We start from the raw sequence: 22,244 nt of genomic DNA on the forward strand, positions 1-22,244 counted from the left end.
TTTGTTTTTTTAATAAGTCAAAGTTATACCTTAAATAGTGGTACTCAATTCAGCTTTCACAATATTCAGAGATATTACTTACTGATGGACAATAAAGAAGATCCCTGGATATAAATAAAAAGTTATATTAAAAATGTTAAAATATTATATGGCATTATATGATATATTTTAATGGATAAATCAGCATCACAGTTATCAGAATATACAGTTTTATAAAAATTATCCTGTGTATTCAGTGTTCAGGATTTTTGTCTTATTTCTGAGAATGCATATGAAGGTTCCTCACTATATAAAAAATAATTTTAAAAAGAAAGTATTAGAACAGTAGAATGGGTTTAATTAACTTTTTTCATGCCTATCTTCCATTGGATACTGGAGATACCTGACTTCCCTCTGAGAGGAATGCCTGATGTGTATGAAAGGGTTATATTCAAAATTTGACCCAAATCTTTTGTTGAAATGAGAAATCAGATTTATAATTTACTTCGACTGTGAATGTTTACTAATACTTCTATCTTAATACAAATTTCAGCAAGCAACTAGAAAATAAATGGCTGAATCACAGATCTTGAAAGAAAACCAATTTATCTATTGTCTTGATTTTAGGGATAGTCATTCAAGACACACACACTGTTTTAAGAGACTATGAGACGTGGAATGTTAACAACCTGCATTGTCAGGAAACTTCCTCAAATTTCGTCCGAATGCCTCATGCATCACTTTAAGCTCATTTCCTCTCATTGAACAGAGGCAGGACAGCTGGTCAGCATCTTCCATCTGCACTGCCTTCAGCCTTCCTCTAACTGTGTTACACAACACCCCTCTGAAATGGGAGTAGGAGGCCAATTTGAAACAGGAGAGAAAACTCTCAGGAAAAAAAAAAATCTTGTGGGAAATAGCATTTTAAACTTAACTTTGAATGGGGCTATAGATTAGGTCAGGGAATGGGCCAAAATACTGAAGTGCTGTTCCCTGAATAATTCAGACTAATTCTTAAATAGTATTAGGGGGTCATAAAACACCAGGCCTGGATATTGAAGATGTTTGTGCTTCATCAAAAAGTCTTTGAATGTGACTCTCTGGCATACTGCCAACAAGGTCAGCTCTTTGGGGGAAAACCCTATGCCAAAGGCCAAAGAGGCAGCTGTGTTACTCAGCTCCTGAGAGCTTCCAACTCAACACCCACACAAGCTCAATTATGAACAAATTAAAGGGATCCAGACTGAACATAGTAATTCTGGTAATTTAAATAAATAGAGGAAAGTCTACAATTAGTAGGACAAGATTGATTTTCTGGAAAACCCAGAAAATGACACCCTAACCCCTTTGAATAAGCATAGTTACATCTAATTATTTAAAAATAAATTCCCTGTATTCATCATTTTAATCATTTCTGATCTGACTTAAATGTGGCCACATGCATGCCAGCAAAAGTATCCACAAATATTGAGGCAGAATAGCCTCAAAAAATCTATAACTTTTAGATATATAGGAATTAATGACCCTGAGTAAAATTATAATCAGAGTCTTACACCTACATTTTAGATCACATAGATATATGTTGTTACTCATTTCTACCTTCTTCAAATGCACAGAAAAATTTAGAGTCATTCAGAAAGAATCAAAGATTCAATACTGGGGAATCTATTAAAATAACTCACTATATTAATAGAATAAAGAACAAAATACACATGATCATCCTGTAGAGATCCTTAAAATCACTTAAGAAAATTCAACATCCATTCCTGATTAAACAAAGTGAGCAAATAAAAAACTTTTCAAGAAGCTAGGAACACAAAGAAACTTGTTTAAATTGATCAAAACATTTCTATCAGGAACCAAGGGCAAACATCATAAATTAATGGGCACACCCATGGTAGAAGCATTCCTCTTTAATCTTTAAATTCATTTTTGATGAGCTGATCTCAAGCTCATGTGGGAGAATAAATGCATGTGAAGGGCCAAAGTAATTTTACAAAAGAAGAAAAAACAGAGGAAGATAGCTCTATAAGTTATCAAAATACAGTGTAGTCAGATGACAATTGAAACAGGGTGATACTGGCATGGGACAGACCAATGTATCAATAGAACAGCATGTGTAGAAATCACCCTATGTATGAAAGGGAATTTAGTATTCAATGTGACTGCATTCCAAATTAATGGGGAAAGGACATAAAAGTCAGTAAATGTTATGAATAATTTGCCTATTTACATGGAGAAAAATTTTTCCACCTCATAAACCATGAATAAAATTATTGCTAAACATGGAAAAAAAACCCATCAAGCCTTTAAATGTACAAGAAAATAAATGAGGTAAATAAAACCAAACAGTCATGAAGGAAAAGATGGAAATATTTGACTATACGACTAAAGCCTTTTTTTTTTTTTTTTTTTTTTTTCGGTACGCGGGCCTCTCACTGTTGTGGCCTCTCCCGTTGCGGAGCACGGGCTCCAGACGCGCAGGCTCAGCAGCCATGGCTCACGGGCCCAGCCGCTCTGCGGCATGTGGGATCCTCCCGGACCGGGGCACGAACTCGCGTCCCCTGCCTCGGCAGGCGGACTCTCAACCACTGCGCCACCAGGGAAGCCCACTAAAGCCTTTTTTATAGTAGAGGATATCACGCTCAAACTAAGAAGACAAATAATAGATTGCAAAAGTTATTTATAACATACATAACAATATTCTAAAGATGAAAAAGAATTAACAAATGGAAACATTTTCAGCAAAGAATACGAATAAACAAATCATAGAATAAAGAATAAGAAATACAAATGCACCGAACCCCCTCATCCAAACCAAAAGATACAAACTCTCAGTTAAGTCCAAATTTAATCAAAAGGGGAAAAGTAAATAGTAAATCAAGATTCATTCATATAACATAACACTATACAATTAGAATAAAGAAACAGAGTGACAGAGATGTTTGTACATAGATGGAATGGCAATTAGGTAGAGTATTTTCTATAAGGATATACATAGCAAACTATGTTAAAATCATGTTTGTATCTCGGAAATAAAAGAAGGAGATGGGGATGAGAATTCTTTATTTTTCACAATAAGAACTGTCTGTCTTTGGAAACATAAGTGAAAAGAAATAAATGGAACCCACTCACCTTTAAAATAATTTGAACATAATATGCTAATGAAAATACTAGCTTAGACTCAGCAGCAAAAATGAAACAAATAAAAACTAAGGAGGTACCGACGAGGCTTATTAGCTTTTGAAGAAGTTTAAAGGCTTTATAAAGGAGGAATATCCAACATAAATTATGCAATAAATAGGAGGTTTATCTTTTTCATTTTGAACATATGAAATTGCTGTTTTTCTAGGTCAAAAATAATCAAATAGCACTAATTTGCTGTTCAACCTAAATACCTCAATTTTTAAAAACTTTTTGAAGAATGGATCTTGACCCTGCTGAGAGGATAATTCCTCTAAGCATAGTCACCAAGCTTTTTATCAAATATATTAATTCCTTATGTTGGCCCAGTGCCATAACTGGAAAACTAAACTACTTACAATATCTTTTTCATCTAATCAAACAGGAAAGTCACTTCCAAATGTTTACCATTCTGGTATCACCTGAGCTTATTCATTGAGAAAAACCAACATATTTATTGAGCTCACTCAATTGTTCTGAGAATAGGGGTTCAGAATGGCCCTAGAATGTTGACCTCAGAGCCCTCTGAAAGACTGTTAGCTTTAATTTGGCTTTTCCTGGAAGGGACCAAACTTTGATAGTTTCTTACAAAATGTTTTTATAGCATATTTTACCACTTGTGCTGTATGGTGCATTTAAGTCAATGCTTTTAGTTTGATACCTGTATCCCAAAGAAAATAGCTCATGACCTTTGCCCAACTATGTAAAATTGAACAAACATTACTATTGTCATTTATGTTATAAGTACAATAAAATGCAAAGGGTGACTGCTAACTATTAATATTTTGCAAGGGCTATTTCAATCTAAATGAGAACATTTCTCAGAAACAAAATTTTCAGTAACAAAAAATGTAAACAGAAAAGCTGTTTCTGGACATGGCTTAGGTTTTGTTTTTATGGAACTGATATAATTTTCTTCTTTCTTAAAATGGATGCTATTTTTTTCTTTTGCAGAGACTTTTAAAAACTGTACTACTGGGCTTCCCTGGTGGCGCAGTGGTTGAGAGTCCGCCTGCCGATGCAGGGGACACGGGTTTGTGCCCCGGTCTGGGAGGATCCCACATGCCGCGGAGCGGCTTGGCCCATGAGCCATGGCCATTGAGCCTGCGTGTCCGGAGCCTGTGCTCCGCAATGGGAGAGGCCACAACAGTGAGAGGCCCACATACCGCAAAAAAAACAAAACAAAACAAAACAAAACAAACAAAAAAAAAACTGTACTACTGGCTACTTTTTTTTTTTAACTAAATGAGGAAAAGAGTAATATATTTCTCACCCCAAATTAAGAGCAGTTTTTACCCATTCATCTTCTTTATAGAGAAATTGGGAAGACAGAACAGGAAATATTTATCAACCACTCTATAAAAACAAATTGCTCCTTAAATTATTAGTAGTAATCTGTGTCACTGTCATACATTATTCCTTTGGTCAGAGGTTCACGCTTGAGAAAATACCCTTTTGACCAGTGCTCAAGACAGCTTCCTTATTAAGGCTTTCTGTCAGTCTCTTACTATAGGTGATTAGAGCAAATGTATCCCAGCGATCTAGTTAATTTATAGAAAATAGAATCAATTTCTTTTTTCATCATGACTGAACATCTTTTTGAACTCCTATAAATGAGTAACAGATAAGCACTATTTATCAGATTGTTTCATGGAACATGCAGTTTTGATTATTCCATTTTCTTGGTGCTACTAATGAAATATGTAATATGCCTCGGAAAACAAACAAACAAACAAACAAACAAAAACATTGGCAAAGCTTGGCCTCTGAGCATTCAGGAAGCAGTGAATATTTTGCTGAGAACTTATTTTGCACCAGCATCCTATTCCAATAGTTCTCTCTCTCTAAGGACCCACGGGAGTGCAACAATGTGCTTGGGTATCTGAGATGTCTTCCAGGATCTCACATTCCAGGGCCTGAAGAGCAGAGTTTGCAGGGGCCCTTGCTCTGCCCTGGCAGCCAACAGTCACCCAGAAATTCCTTGTAGGACTCAGAATCTCACTGAGGTTGTCTGGGCATGAAACCAAGGTACCTTGACTCCCTCAATCTGGCAAACCCAGGGACCCCTCTTCCCTCTGGTATTACAGGATTTGGGGATGGGCACTTAAAGAGATAGATCTTCTCCACTGCCGCCATCCCCATCCATTGCACAGAGAGATGGGATGCCCTGTAGAAGAGGATTCATTGAACTGCCTTATCTTCCCAGGCCCTGCAACAGGTATGTACATGAGAAACAGAAGAACACTAGCAGAGGTGAGAGTACAAATGCAAAGGCAGGTGAGTTAAAGATGCTTATGGCATTCAGATCCTCCAGAAGGTATACTCCTATTTTTCTGAGCTGTATATAAAAATGTCACTTATCTCTCTTTTAAAAAGGGGTAATTACGATTAAATGTGTGAGAGGAGACAGGAAGATAGGATGACCAATATCCCCTCTTCCAAGCTTCAGCAAACCCTGCCCCCTAAGGTTGGAGTTGGAGAAACAACGGCAGGACATTCAAGAAGATAGATGGGCTGAGGCTGGACAGTTGATCTGGATGTCACCTCACCCTCACTTACCAAGGTCCATGCTCTTTGAGGCTTTCAGATTCATTGATTCAGGCTGCCTGGCTGGTGTCACAGATCTAAAGTTGAGGTGCTGATCTGGAAAAAATACTGCTGAATCCACTCCAGGGCTGCAGAAAGAAGCCATACGCCATATTTAGGCTTAGAATAAAATCTTATTTTTTATTCAGCAGTTCTCATTTTGAATACAGCCCCTCATCGCTCCCTCTGCAGCTTCCAACCCAGCATTTTCAACCACTTTGTGAACCTCAGGTTTCTTTTACGAGATATAGCAACTCTGTTTTCATGCATTTTATCATATTCTGCAATTCAAATAATATTCTCTGGCTAATATCATGTTTTCCTCTTCACTGATTTCTGCTAATTGGGATCCTGCTATACAATATATAACTTTAAGTGAGTAAAGCAAACCCACAAAGCACTGGCGCTTCAAAGGATGTCACTAGATACTAGCAGAGCCTAAAGGCAGGTTAAGAGAGATCTGGGTAAGCTGTGACAAAGCGAGAGAGTGGCATGGACATATATACACTACCAAACGTAAAATAGATAGCTAGTGGGAAGCAGCCGCACAGCACAGGGAGATCAGCTCGGTGCTTTGTGAGCACCTAGGGGGGTGGGATAGGGAGGGTGGGAGGGAGGGAGATGCAAGAGTGAGGAGATATGGGAACATATGTATATGTATAACTGACTCACTTTGTTATAGAGCAGAAACTAACACACCATCGTAAAGCAATTATACTCCAATAAAGATGTAAAAAAAAAAAAAAAAAAAAAGAGAGAGATCTGTGGGCTAAGAACACCCTTCCTTTAAAAACAAGTGTAAGGGTTGTATCCTTTCTAGAAAATCATTCTGTTGAATGACTAATGGCTGCCATAGTTTGGTTTTCTACTCTATTTAGGTCTATTTTCTAAAACTAATGTTAATGCTGAGCAAATAGTCTGCTCATCAATAATACCAACAGGAAGTAACAGGAAAAGCACAGCTGACAATTTAGACAAAAGATACATCAAATGCCCATTATAGGCTTCCTAGTACTTGTAATCTCAAAGAATTCCATTTCTGATGAATATTTTATTTATTTTGCTTGAGGATGGAGGAGATTATATAAGGGAATTACAGACAATGCCTCATTTCTTGATCTAGAAATAAATTATATTTATATACTTTTCATGAATTAAATTACAGCCACTTTCTCCCTTGGTACTCTCCCTTGGTACATATATTTACAAAGTAAATATGGTAGCTCGTTTCAACACAACTTTAATCTTAAATACAGTAAAAACTCAAATCAAGTGTCCTTGGTAAATCTGAAAGTACTGAGGTTGAATTCTTTTCAAACAGTTGGGATTTGACATTGTAAAAAATAAAATAACCCCCAAATTCAACTGTCACGAATGAGAATCCTTATAAAATGTACTGGGTATCTCGATTTCTTAACCAGATGCACCAAAATAAGTTTAATCTTTTCTTGAAACTTATTAGTCATGTATATTTAGTATTGCCTTGCAGCAATAATAATATTGCGGGGGTCCTGGAGCAAATTCCTCATGGTTACCGAGGGACAACTGTACATTTTTTCATGAAAATTTCCTCAAGAAGCTTAAATCAACTCTTTAGAATTATGAAGGTGCTTCTTTTCTTTCTTTTTTTTTTTTTTTTTTTTTTTGGCTTCTTTCTTTGTGTCTGGCTACATGCTCAATAAAGAAAGCTACCGACATAAAGCATATTAGATGTGGTATCTAGTGGTAGTGGACAAATATGTCAATTTTAAACAAAAATCCTGACCTGCTAGTGCTGTTGACACTGACTTGGCATAATAGAAATATTTTAATTGTTTTAGCCCACTTTAAAGAAGAATTATGAGATGCCATGGTGCCTATGAGCTTCCCCCTGAGCCTTGATGTTTTGGAAGCACTTGCCTTTAAATGCGTTACTCGACCTTTATTTGCACTTAGTTTTTCATCCTTTGATCTCTTGTGATGACGTGGTTTTAGTGTCAGAGAGACTCATGGCCTTCATGGAACCAGTGAATTTAAGAGCTGGAAGACCTTAAAGGTCACCTCATCTAACTCTTCATCTTGTAGATAAGACACTGAGGCCCAAAGAGGAGACTGATGTTCCAAGGTCACACAGCTGGCCAGTGCCAAAGCCAGGACCAGATTGTGGTTTCTTGAACTCTTCCCAGAGCTACAAAAGCTTTGGCTAAAATGGTGGCCAGCCTGGGACACAGGTTGTTGCTGATCTTGAGCCCACAGAAATCAGACTTTTCCCTCTTACTGTAGTTTCATGCACCCTCTCTCATGCAGCTTGCATTTTAGGTTAGTTTTTTGTTTCAACAGTGGTTCATATCGTGAAATAAAAGAAAATTAAAGGGTTAATCAAAATAGATGCCACATGTTGTAATGAATACCTTTAGGGAGGAGGTTTAGAACCAACATGAATATTCCTCATTAAAACAGCTCACGCTGCATTTAAAGTGCTCTGCCCAAGGCAGACTATGGGAATCTACCCAACTGAGTAATGTTTTGGTTAATCCACTTTATTGTTTTATTTATTTATTTATTAGCTTGGTTTCTTTTCTTTTCTTTTCTTTTTTTTTTTTTTGATGTGGACCATTTTTAAGGTCTTTATTGAATTTGTTACAATATTGCTTCTGTTTTATGTTTTGGTTTTTTGGCCATGAGGCATGTGGGATCTTAGCTCCCTAACCAGGGATTGAACCCACACCCCCTGCAATGGAAGGCAAAGTCTTAACCACTGGGCCACCAGGGAAGTCCCCACTTGAATGTTTTAGAATACTTTACTAAACCAGGCATTACGTGACAAATTAAGAATAAGAACTCAAATTTTCCCAAACTCTTGAGAAACAACTACCCTCATCCCCATTGAAAAAACAAGAAGACAATGTAATAACATGATGTGGAGACACCATCAAAGATGATCAAAGAAAATAAAAAGCTGCTTTGTACATATGAATGTAACATATATTCATATATGTGTTTGTATATATACATATATACATATGCATACCTGGGTATGTCCATTAAATTGATCATGGTGATATGTACCTCTGTGACCATTGTTTTGAACATGCCTAAGTGTACACTTTGAAAACCTTCAATAAAAGGACCCCTCTTGCCATGGTACAAAATGGAAACAAGGCTGATATCAGATTGGCAGATATTTAAGGAAGGAAGGAAGGAAGTGTAATATGAGACACGATGTGATTGGAGCCAATGTGAACTTCTAATGTACTTGAATAATGAGTATAGTACTGAATTGGTTAATGTGAAAATATCTTAGACACATACATTAGACTAGTAAAACAGTTTGTAATTTTAGGTTACATATTGGAAGTTTTTGGTGTGAGAGGGTGACACAATGATTAACTATAAAACATGACATATTTAAATTTTGAAGGCAGTTAGCATGTGCTCATGGCTGAATGGGCTGCAGCGGAAGCTGTAAATTGACAGCAGGCCAAAGACGTGTCTTAGCTAAAGACTGTATTTCCCCCATGAACAACCAGGGAATCTATCAAAGAGAAATGATATTCAATGTCAAATTAGGCTGCATAATGAATAAATAAGGGTAGCATGAAACATATGCCAATGTCCTGAATATAGTGACAAATCAGGAATGTGAAAGACATAGAAGACCCCCGTGAATGTTCAAGGAGAACTGTCTGAAATAAAAAGGCAGGGGAAGGTTTTCAGGGGCGTGTCTGAAGTCTCAGGTGGCCATGGATCAGCTTCAATGATAGGCTACTCTGAATGAGAGTAGATGCAGGTCACATGTATGAAAGAGAGAGAGACAGCAAGAGCCGAACTGAGAGAGAACCAAGAGGGAAGGAAAATATGAACATGTAGGGAATAACCAAATGTTGTCTGAATAGCTAATCAAATTCATATATTCTCCCTGCTGTTGATTTGTCTTAAACCCTCCCTGAGACATCACAGTAAAAAATTTATTTCCTTTATATATATAATATGTATATAATATATATACTTATATCATATAATATATAATATATATTATATATATAAAGGAAATATATATAATATATAAATATATATTTTTTACTTTAGACACACCTATTCTAAATGTTTGTCAAATAATTATTGACATAATAGTACAAATAAGTTCAGTAAGTTCCTGATTTCGTTTTGGTTCAAAGTACAGGCATAAGTTTAGTTTGATCAAATTTGTTTTTCACTTCTCATGAATTAGTAGTTTTCTGTTTCACAAGACTGGTTCCATCCCTTAAAGCACCACTATTCCCTTTCAGGGGGCTTTTAACTTTTTTTTTTTTTTTTTTTAAGACAGGACAGCCTCCTTTGCTCAGCCCTCCTGGCTCCCTTCCAATGCTTCCTCCACTGTAAGTTTCCAACTGCAAACCCCCACTGCAGCTGGTCACCTAGGCAACACAGCAGTTTGCAGGATGGTGCAGGTCACAGAATCCTAGGAGAGGGAGAGAGAGGGAGAGAGGGAGGGAGGGAGGGAGGGAGGGAGGGAGGGAGGGAGGGAGGAGGGGGGAGAGAGAGAGAGAGCGAGAGAGAGATTCAAAGCTTTAGATTTGTTCCTTCCATTTCAAAAATGTCTTTGACTCTGTCCCTTGCTCTCCAGCTATGCTGCTCCTCCCTTCATTCAAGCCCCTCTCCTCTCTTGCTGGTTGTCCCAGACTAGTATCCTTGTCCATGGTTTCCCTTATCCATTTATTCTCCACAAGTGAACTCACTTAACATGATATTGTCAGGCTTCAAAGCCTTCAATGCTTCTCCACTGCTCTCTGGAGAAGCATGGCGCTCACAGAGCATGGCGGACAATGCCCTTCCTGTAGATTCCTTCCCCAGATACTATATGTTTTAGCCACGTTGAACACACTGCATTTTCCCTCTCCCATCATTTGGTTTTCCTAACCTAAATTGCCCTTCCCACCTCTTTTCTGCCTAGCAAGTTCCCTTCTATCCTTCAAGAAACCTTTCACACACTACCTCTCCTGTAAAAAACCTTCCTTGACACCTACAGACAGAATTAGTGGCTTTTTCTTCTAGGCTCCAATGACATTTTGTATCTCATGCTCAGCAGGCTGTTTCCTGATTATCTGTGTGTCTGTTTCTTCAAGGGGACACTGCATTCCTTGTGGGCAGGGATGCTTCCAATCCATTCCAGTACCTTCTACGGCGCCCAGTTTAGAGTTCCATAAATAATTTTGAATGGATGAGTGAACAAGTGAATGAAAATGATCAAAAGAAGACTTAAGAGTGAGAAAAAGTTATACTTTTGATTGAAAGGAGATTACTGTCAATGTTAAAAAGAGCAGTTCTAGAAAAGGGTGAGAATGGAAGCCTAAACACAGCGAGTTAGGGAAGGAGAGGGTGAAAAGGAAGTTGCTGGTTCACATCATGTGATGAAGATTTATAGCAGTGAGAGCCAATATAAGCTGTTTTTCAAGATCGTGGAGAAACATGCTTTCCTGAAAAGGGAAGGGAAGAAATATGTGGCGACATGGAAGCAGCCAAAAAGGCAGTTGCTAATTCTCAATGATTCTAGCTCTGCAATATCTCTGAACTACCTCTGTCCCCTGAAAGGTTCCCACCTGAGAAGGTTTATCCCCATCCTCCCCAGCACAGGTCCTCAGTAAGTCTCACTGCCATGGCCCCAGGAGGTATCCACAGAGTCTCTGGCTTCTAGCAGATATTAACCCTCCTCCATTTACCTAACCCTTGGGTTTTTTTGCTTTTTTTTTTTTTTTTATTCAAACAGAAAGTCACAAAAATTATAATCCTTGTTGTACACAACTAAAACCCAATCTTATCTGCTGAACTCCCACAATAAGATTTTACTATCTACCAAATGAAGTCTGATTTCCTTATCCTTGCATTTTGGGCGTGATCATCTGGCCAATCAGCCACGATAGAAGTTGCACAAATCAACTTACTTTCCTACCTCCACCTGTTCCTTCTGCCTTTGCCTCTCTCTGAAATTCTCTTCCTTCTAGGGCTCTTTTCATGCCCATGCTCCTATTCATATTTTAGGGGTCAGCTCAAGTATCACTTTTTCCCCTAACATTCTCCCTGCTTCCTGTACTTGGGAATACTCTCCTTTCTCTGCCTCAGCAGCTCAGGGCTTTTTATCTATGTCTTCTGGTAAATATCACTTTGTACCCTGTGTTCTCGTTTGTCGCTTTTACCTATTAGCCTACCATCATCTTGAGGCTAGGGTTTCCTTTTGGGCTCTTGGACCCAATTTTAACAAGTGTTGGGTGGGGGGGCGAAGAGTTCTCCCATACTTCCAATAATTCTAGGACAGCAGCAGGGTTTCGGAGAACTCAACTAAATTCTGACACTATCTACCTGGAGACTGCATCAGATCCCACAGGTTGAGTGCTCAGTCCTATACGACTGCCCCCCATACTCCACTTCAGACGCCAGTTTCCAGCTCAGGTTGTCACCTGTGCTTCAGACTGATGGGCTATAGATTGGAGGCTCCACAGACCCCTTGAACTTCAGACACCAGTCACAAGTCCAGGTTGTTACCTCTACTGCTGACCAACTGGCTATAAATCAGAGGTGCCCTAGACCCCTCCTTGGGTTCGATTACGTTTTTGATAGTGGCTCTTAGAACTCAGAGAAATGTGTTACTTACTAGATCACTGGTTTACTGTAAAAGAAAATAACTCAGGAACCGCCGTATGTAGAGCTGCCCAGGGCAAAGTATGTGAGAAGAGGCTCTGAGCTTCTATGCCCCCTCTGAGTGTGCCCCTCTCCCCACATCTCCACATGTTCACCAACCCAGAAGGTCTCCAAACCCTGTCCTTTTGGGTTCTTATGGAGGCTTCATTACAGAGGCAAGGCTGATTAAATCACTGGCCACTGTCAACTGATTCAAGGCCCATCTCTCTGGATGGGACTTTAAGTTCCAACCCTCTAAGCACAAGATGGTCTCCACTGGCAACCAGCCCCTTCATTAACATAACATGACACCTTAATCAGTCTCAATACGTAGAGAATTCCAAGGTTTTTAGGGGTCAGTGCCAGAAATGGGATTAAGGCCAAATACATTTATCTTATTATGAATACAATATCACAGGTTTATATCTGATTTATCTCTGCACTATTCCAGCAGTTCTGTGCATATACCCTGGGTAAACAGTAAGGTAGGAGGAGTGAAATTATTTTTAAAATGGATTTTTTTAACATCTTTATTGGAGTATAATTGCTTTACAATGGTGTGTTAGTTTCTGCTTTATAACAAAGTGAACCAGCTATACATATACATATATCTCCATACCTCCTCCCTCTTGCATCTCCCTCCCATCCTCCCTATCCCACTCCTCTAGGTGGACACAAAGCACAGAGCTGATCTCCCTGTGCTATGTGGCTGCTTCTCACTAGCTATCTATTTTACATTTGGTAGTATATATAAGTCCATGCTACTCTCTCGCTTCGTCCCAGCTTACCCTTCCTCCTCCCCATGTCCTCAAGTCCTAAAATGGATTTTTTAATGCTACCAAACTGTCATTTTTGATTCAGGATTGAGGTAAGCAAAGCAAATAAGCATGCAAAATTTAAAAGGTCCAGACTTTTGCTCAAGAAACCCCCAGAGATACTGATCTAGAACATTACTGTGATTATCAATCTAGTTCAAGAAATTGTATTTGAGTAAAAAAGTTGACTTCAAAAATGTAGGAGTCGGAGATAGCTAAATATAGGTAAGCTTCTGGCTAATAGAGTTAGCTGTACTCTTGTTGTATTGTTTTATTTTTAGCAAGTTGTAAAAAACAAAACAAAACAAAAACCATAATAGTGATGTTTGAAAGAAAACAGCATTGCTGCAAGAAAAATGAAAAAAACTTCACAGGATTATCATGGGACAAGAATGGAATGAAATATCCAGTTTTTAACAGCCATAATAAATACAGAAAACAGCAAAGGGACAAGTTAATGATTTTTAAAACTCATCAGAAGAACAAAATCTATGAATTCTACTAGTCAAATGGTGTGTATGTTAGTAAATCTCTCTCTCTCATGCTTGTGTGATTCTAAAAAATATTGATTTTTTGGTTTCAATTACAGAATGGATATAATATTGGGCACTCTTTTCAATAGTTTAGATTATATATGGTGCTGCTTTAATTTTTAGATTCCATTAACTTTCTTGGAACATCTATTTTTAAAATACCTTTAGGGTTTGCCAATTACAAATAAGAAAGAAAAAAAAAAGCTTTATGTCTTCTCAGTTTTGTTTCATACCTTCCCATATAACTTGTTTTTTTTTTTGAGTTCCACCTCTCTGGTTTTTAACTTGGTAAAAGAAAATTCATCAATTTTCTCATATATTTTAATAAGATATGATGAATCTTAAATTCCAGGAAGCAAAAATGAATAATCTGAGGTATTAATATTTGCTATGAGAAGTTTTCGCTGGAAAGGAATTACAGATACTATGAGATTTCCATCCTGGAAAGAAATAGAGTTACAATAAGGTTGCTGGGTTTTCCCAGAAAACCATACCGGAGAATATTTATGGTGTGTATATATATATATATATATATATATATATATATATATATCTTTTTTTTTTTTTTTTTTTTTTTTTTTGCGGTACGCGTGTCTCTCACTATTGTGGCCTCTCCCGTTGCGGAGCACAGGCTCTGGACGCGCAGGCTCAGTGACCATGGCTCACGGGCCCAGCCACTCCGCGGCATGTGGGACCTTCCCTGACCGGGGCACGAACCGGTGTCCCCTGCATCGGCAGGTGGACTCTCAACCACCGCGCCACCAGGGAAGCCCCTATGGTATATCATTTTATCGATACCTGTGACTGTAATCTTCAAGGCCCAATTCCAGAACGGGATGTGGTGGAGGAGGAGGCCCTCCGCTCTCAGGCCATCCGTCATTGGGAAGCAACAGCTCTATAAGCAAAGAACAAATAAAGCTGTAGTAAACAGGAGGCAGAACCGTACAGCGCCTGGTTTTGTTTCAGTCCATCTCTCAGACATAATTTTCACCAACACAGAAACCAGCCTTGAAACAAATAAGTCCTCACACAGCACTGAAGCATTCATATGCACGCTAATACAGCCTGTACGAGGAAATCTAAGCCTGATAATGTGACTTGCTGGTAACCTGCTGGCAACCTGCTGGCAGCCTGCTGGCAACCCCTGGGAAGTGAAGTCCGTGCATCTTAACTACCTTTTACCACCTGGGAAGGGTTGACACATATTCACTACCTGTGATTTGCAGAAGATTAACAAGCCATTTCTTTTATGACAACGTTTTTGTAAACAAGACTCTATAATGCATGCTCTGGATTAAATGGTGATTTAAGCATTTGCCTCAGTGACAAAAAGTACTTAAAAAAAACCATGAGATACAGTATATCTACTCACCATTTAGACACCATAGAGGTAAATATATATATATATATTCTTTTTGCATCTGTGTTGTAGTGGAAAACCCTGAGTTTGGGGCCTTGGAAGCAAAAGACTGGGGTCTGAATTCTAGTTTTCCTACCTGCTAAAAATGTTTACTTTTTCAGTCTATTTTATACAGAAAAACATAGACATGTATACTGAATATTGCAACAACTAATAACAAGTAAGGTTTGTTGAGATCTTATCGTGTACCACACACTGAGCTAAGCCTTACGCATCGTTTAATCCCCATTACTAATGAAAATATTAAATGTATGAAAAAATTATAGAGCATCATGATTAAGAGTATAGTTTGTGAAGCAAGACTGCATGTTTCCAATCTTGTAATGCTGTATGAACTTGGGCAAACTACTCAACTTCTATAAGCCTTGGTTTTTATATCTATAAAGTAGGGATAAGAATACCTTCATTGGAGGAATACAAGGATTATATAAGATAGTGCGTATTCAAGCAGTGATTTATAAGTGCAATGAGTGCCAATGAGTAAATAAAGGATTATTATTCTGTACACCATAAACTCTGCTGTGGATCTGTTACAGTGAGATATTTGTAAAAAGTAGACTCTATTGCTAGAACAAGAAAATCATCTCTTTGTCCTTGAGAAATGCTGCTGGTAACAACTGCTTTGACTTGCCCACATACCAGGTTTGATGGTTAATTTTATGTATCAACTTGACTGGGCTCAGGGTGCCCAGACACTTGGTATTCTGTGAGGTTGTTTTCGGGTGATATTAACATTGAAATCAGTAGACAGGGTAAAGTAGATTGTACCCCTCTTATGTGGGTGGGCCTTATCCAATCAGTTGATGGTCTGAATAGAACAAAAAGTTGACCCTCCTTCAAGTAGGAGAGAATTCTTCCTGCTTGACTGCCTTCAAACTGAGACATTGCCTTTTTCCTGCTCTTGGATTCAAACTGAATCACTGGCTCTTCCTAGGTCTTGAGTCTGCTGGCCTTCAGACCAGGACTACACCATTGGCTCTTCTGGGTCTCAGCTTGCCCGCTCACCTTGCAGACCTTGGGACGTGCCTGCCTCCATAATCACGTGACCCAATCTCTTACAATAAATCTGTGTATGTAATCTATATATACATACACACACACACACACACACACACACACACACCACTGGTTCTGTTTCTCTGGAGAAGCCTGATGAATACACCAGGGAAGGACTTGCTCCAAGCTCTGCCCCAGGGACCAGTATAAAATGGAGGCAGTTCTAGCAGTGCTGACATGTCCCAGGGAATGAGATTCGAAGCAGGAATCTGGTAAGTAAGATGATCAGGGTACAGAAGCATGATGAGCAAAGGCAGCCAGCACTGTCCTCCTGCACTGTCCCGCACTCCAGTGATCTGGTAATATGGCAGCAGTTAGGCAGCCAAAGATTTGCTGAGAGAAAAAGAGCAGAGGGTCTACAAGGTAAATTGGAACAAGGGACATATTGGGACAACATCTTTTCCACTGGTTCTAATTACTCATCCTCAACTTCTCAGTCCATCTTTCACTGGTGGTAAACATAGCTGTGACCATGTAACTGCCTGCTCAAAAACACTGCAGTCGCACACAACTGCCTACAGAATAAAGGTCTGTGTCCCCGGCAGCCAACTTTATCTCCTATTACACATTAGCCACTCAAGACTATTTATTGCTCCCAGACCACAAGGCCAGGTTTTCCTACCCCAGTGTCTTTGCTCATATAATTGCAAAACCGACTTCATCCATTAAAGTCCCACCCTTCTCCCAAGGTCCACCTCAAATATCACCTTCTCTATGAAACCTTCACTGTTGCTCTGGGATCTGTTGGTACTTTTACAACAGTGATGGAGAATATTAGCGCTCCCAGTGTCTGTGTTCTTCCTTTCTTCCTGGGCACACAGCTAGACCCCAGACCCCATTTTCCAGCCCTCTTTGTATCTAGACTGGTTCTTGCCAATAGAATGTGAGTTACTGTGGTCAATGTTGTGCCCGGTCTCAGGGCTGAAAGAAGGGTACATGCAACTTCCCCACCTTCCCCCCCAATCCCATCTACCAGCGGCAACCATGAGTGGATGAGGCACCAGAAGATGGCCCAGCTACCAATGGAAGGAGCCCAAGTCCCTCAGTTCTCATTGGGCTGTGATTTGAGCAAGAAATACACCTTCAATATCTTTATCCACTGACACTTTGGCTCTATCTGTTAATATTACAGAAAGTAATTCGTGTGTAACATTTACCACGTGCTGCTTTTGCAATGAGCTATCTGTCGATCTATCATCTATTTATCTACATTTATTTCTCTTACTGGACCACAGGTAACTTCCTCCTTGTCCATCTCTTCCTCCTCTCCTTCCTCTTCTTCAGCATCTCCTCTGGTTTTATTACAATCATTAACTTTCATTTTTATTTCATTCACATGAATAATCTATGTGTTTTTAAAGTAATGATAGATGCAGAGGTTAGTATCTTCTCTGATGACTCTTTATCCTTGGTACTTTTTTTTTTTTTTTGCGGTACGTGGGCCTCTCACTGTTGTGGCCTCTCCCGTTGCGGACCACAGGCTCCGGATGCGCAGGCTCAGCGGCCATGGCTCACAGGCCCAGCCGCTCCGCGGCACGTGGGATCTTCCCGGACTGGGGCACGAACCCGTGTCCTCTGCATCGGCAGGCGGACTCTCAACCACTGCGCCACCAGGGAAGCCCGGTCCTTGGTACTTTTTAAACAACAAATCTAGTTGTTGTAAAGGATATTTTTTTCCCCTCTTGGCCCAAACACGTTTGTTAAGCCCTTTATCACCATGAAAGTCTGGAATTCTTATCCCTTAAAAATAGTATTTCTGGATCTCACTGAGTGTACAAGGTCACTTTATATATCACCTGTGAACGTTGCACCTCTAGTCACTACTTCATCCATGACCAAATGACCCTTATTTTAATCACCATCTTTTATTGTTGTGACTTGTTTTACAGGATCCATCCTGCCAGGGCCAGATCAGAAAAGAAGGGCAAAAGAGTTTGTGCCTTTAGACTAGAACTCAGCAAGCTATGGCCCTGGTCCCAAACTGGCCCGCCAACTGGTTTTGCACATAAAGTTTCACTGAACACATTCATGCACGTACTGTCCATGGCTGCTTGCGCACTACAATGGCAGAGGTGATGAGTTGCAAAAGAGATCCTATGGCTCACAAAGCCTGAAATATTGACTACATGGCCCTTTACAGACAAAGTGTGCTGACCCCTACTTTAGACTGTTTTTGAGAACAATAACAGCATTGTATTCATCGCTGCAGCCTAGCGCATTCTGCACAACGGAGGTATCTCAGAAACATCAGTCAAATTGAAATGTATAATTCAATTTCTGATCATCACTGCAGTGGCAGTGCCTTACGTGCTGTAGGGGGGTGGATACATGCAGGTTCCCAGGAGGGAAGATATTATAAATAATCACACTATTATGTGTCTCTTCAAAGGACCCCAGGGCACATGGATCCAGTGGGACAGGACATAGAACCGAAACATTTGATTTGGGGTATGGATGAAAGTCCTGAGAAGACCTCAGTGGGTGATCCTGGGCAGACTTAAGGCAATGGGCTACTGGGGCAGGGGCTGGAGTTCATGAACTGAAAGTAGGGAGGAAGCAAGAGTAGTGCACAAAGCGAAGATAAGGACTATTAAAGGAGAGGGAAGAACAAACCAGAGGCAAACTGTGCTTAGGCTGTAACTTGGCCCAGGGTGAGATCTGCCAGCAAGATTCTTCAGAAAATGCAGTGTTTGCACATTTCATTACCATTCGAATGCTTAATAGGATTTTATAGTAAACCCCTGGGACACAACCTCCATCCTATTACCATCTTGGAGCCCTACACTCATTCCACTGCGGGCATTGCGAGCAATTCTCCAACGCAAATGTGAATTTTCTGGTGTTACAATTTCTACAAACGTTAGTTCTAAAAATGCCTTTTCTCTGGAACAGCTTGACAGGAATATGTATATATAAAAAAATAACAGTGGAACGATGGGTGGTAGTACTATTATTATAAAAATAGATGGAACGCAGCATATCAAGATTGGACTTTTAAATATACAAAGGAAAGGAGGAAAGGAAGAAAAAAAAAGTTAATGTTTTGGCTGTAACGGTTCCTCTCCTCACTAGACATTACATTTTGTCAAGTCAATTTTGTTTTTCTAAAGGAGCTCCTTAAAAAGGCTTGGTGGTGGCGAGTCAACACTCACTAAAGTTTCATGAGTCTCTGTGGCCTATGGCCACCTCGTGTGCGTCGGAAACTCGGGAACTCTCAATGGCTCTAAACAATGAAAATGTTATTAATGCTACACAAAGACGTGATAAGCATGATATTCTTCTACAACATCATGTCTATAAATTCTGTTATATATATTTTTTGGTCTCTCAGTCAATAGGCTTATATAAAAAGAAAGAGCATTCCATCTACTGGCCTCTTATAATTAAAATATAACAAATCTGTGCTTTGATAAGCCTAATTCTTATAACCAAGTATTGTATCACAGATCCCCAAGGACATAATGACAATAGATTTTCTGTGCTTTTTAAAAAATAATGTTTAATGGAGTCACTTCGTAAAAGAACTGGATTTTTGATGTTACCTTGGAAAATTGAGGTGGGAGGAGGAAGTGTAGCGGGAACCTTATGGACCGTGGATCTGTGTCTCAGGAGGGAGGGAAGAGACAGAACCTCCCAGTGGTTCTGTGCCTAAAGGACTCTAATTGTTCAGTGACATACAAACTCTGAACACTCTACTGAAGTTCCAAAGTATTACTGCTTTTTATTTTTAGCATGTGTTTTGGGTGGACTTTATTATTTAAAATTTTTTTTCTGGGTGGATCCTTACACTATAACTAGTTCTATAGTTTCATTATTTTAGCCTTTGCTAGCCTTCCTAGAGCTATTATCCCATTTCCTTGAGTATCTCAATGTCCTCTAAAAATATACTGCTTAATTATCACTTCAGCATCGATATTTTATAAGTACTGAAAAAGACACAGGATGGGAGGTAATGTGTCCAATGTTCCTTTGGGCAACACTGGTGTAATTAGGAATAAATCCCAGAACTTGGATTGTCACTGGACCACATGTTGCTTGAGAATTAAGTGCCAATCAAGTTATATAAAGGCTGGAATGTTCTTGATCATTAGTGGACATGGTAGAGAGAAGGCTCTTCTGGTATGAGGTAAACTTGCTGTTCCTTCCCCAGATTCTCCTGCTATTGCAACTGAAGGACTCAGAAGGAGATGCTGCTTTGTCAAGAAAACTTTTAATTTTATTAAGATGAGGAAAGACATACTGGGCGTTTCTTTATCTGACACAAAGTCAAGTCAGCTTCTAATGGACACTCTTGGGATGAGGTGAAAGAACAGTTTCAAGAGACCAATGTAAGACAGGGCCCATGCTGTGGTTTAGGGAATGAACTTGAGTCAGAGAGACAGGAGATGTATTTAGGTTCTGCAGGGATTATATATATATATATATATGGTGTTGGATTAGTCATTTACTCTCCTCTCTATTTCTTCATCTGTAAAATGAGGATAATAATATCACCCACTTTGAGTGTGCATGTAAATTGCTCACCACAATATGTAACAGACAGTAAACAATAAATGATCACAGCTGTTGCTGCTACTCTCACTGAAACAGAGGAATTCAGAGGAAAAAACATCCCATTCAGATGAAAGAATTTAATTCTAGAGGAACCTCAGATTTACAAGTCTGTTCTGATGGAGTAATCTCAGAGTCTAGAAATTGTTCCCCCATCATCAAATTTGGGTAACATCTTAAGTGTAAATAAGGGATTGATTATATAAACAGCACCTCCGTTCACTAGACTACTATGCAACTACTGAACGTGATGTTATGGAATATTCAGTGACATAGTAAGATGTTCATAATGTGCTATTAATTAAAAAAGCAATTTCCTAAACATTTTATATATATTTCATTTTATTTTATATGCACATATTTACATGAAGGAAACACTTTCAATATATACATAATGTTACTGATCAGTATCTCTGACAGAAGTATGAGTGCCATTAAATTTTCCCTTTATTGCTTTTCTCTTAATTTTCTGTCATGAATATCTATTGCTTTTGTGATACAAAAACGTAAAGTTACTAAAGAAAGGAGATGTAGAGAAATAAAAGAATTTTCTTGGTGGCCTTAAGTATAATTTTTGAAAAACAAAGAAGAAAATCCAATTTTTTTACATGTAGAGCTCTACTAGAAATGTGATCCATACAAGATAGTAGTAGTGAGGCAATAACAAAAACATTCCACCATCATATCATGGTCTTGGTTCACAGTAATTACCACTCAGAAACAAGCATAAATCTGCGAACTGTGTTATGACCACTTTATGACTTAATACTATTGCATATATCAATATTTTGTAAGTTTAGTTGTTATTTACACTTGGTAACTTCCAATATTAAAAGACTGTTAAAAAAATATAACAGTTTGTCATTTTGTTTCTCCAGGCATGGTTTTGTTTTATACGTAACCCTCCATGTTTGGGGCAGCAGGCATAGAAACTGTCACTTAAACTTTAGGCAATGCCAGGAATCTGCTTCACAACCTGCGAGTCAGATCTCCCACCCATCTCTCATTTTCATGACTCAGAGTAACAAAGTCTGCACTTAGTCTAATTAATTCCCCTTTGTTCCTCTTTTTTTTTTTTTTTTAAATAAACACTCTACTGTTTTCTCATACCACTTGCAGATGAAAATGGATAGAATCTTACCTTTCTGTTTGTTCTGTGGACTGTAAGTGCCAAATGGATGCAATGTACTATTATCATTTCTCCTGGAGGTGGTTACAGCATTTTGACAGTTCTCAAAGCATGGCTTAGAAAATGCCCCACACTCTGCAGGCTCCTAAGGGATGAAAATAAAAATTATGTTCGCTTTTTTAGTATGTTCCAACTTGGTCAATGGAAGCAAAGTGAAAGAACGATCAATTTATGAATAATCTTTCAAGAGTCTATTGCATGTAAGTCCTCGACTGTGGAAAATCAAAATGGCCCTATCAGCTAAAACATCTCTGAATAGGCAATAAAAAATACTGACA

General features: G+C 38.9%; 1 protein-coding gene across 4 annotated transcripts in view; it reads right to left on the reverse strand.

Moving 5' to 3' along the window:
- Window positions 1–22,244, reverse strand: part of PARD3B (par-3 family cell polarity regulator beta) — a gene marked incomplete at its 3' end in the record, with an annotated part of 1,052,967 nt that overhangs the window by 423,502 nt on the left and 607,221 nt on the right. For all 4 annotated transcript variants that reach the window (XM_079710158.1, XM_079710159.1, XM_079710156.1 and 1 more), the window contains 3 exons: window positions 21,919–22,051; window positions 14,549–14,645; window positions 5,722–5,837 (listed from right to left, as the gene is read on the reverse strand). In XM_079710158.1, coding sequence (XP_079566284.1) covers window positions 5,722–5,837; window positions 14,549–14,645; window positions 21,919–22,051 — 346 coding nt within the window. The remainder of the gene's footprint in view (window positions 1–5,721; window positions 5,838–14,548; window positions 14,646–21,918; window positions 22,052–22,244) is intronic.

This window comes from Hyperoodon ampullatus, assembly GCF_949752795.1.
Source record: "Hyperoodon ampullatus genome assembly, chromosome: 8".
NCBI lineage: Eukaryota > Metazoa > Chordata > Mammalia > Artiodactyla > Ziphiidae > Hyperoodon > Hyperoodon ampullatus.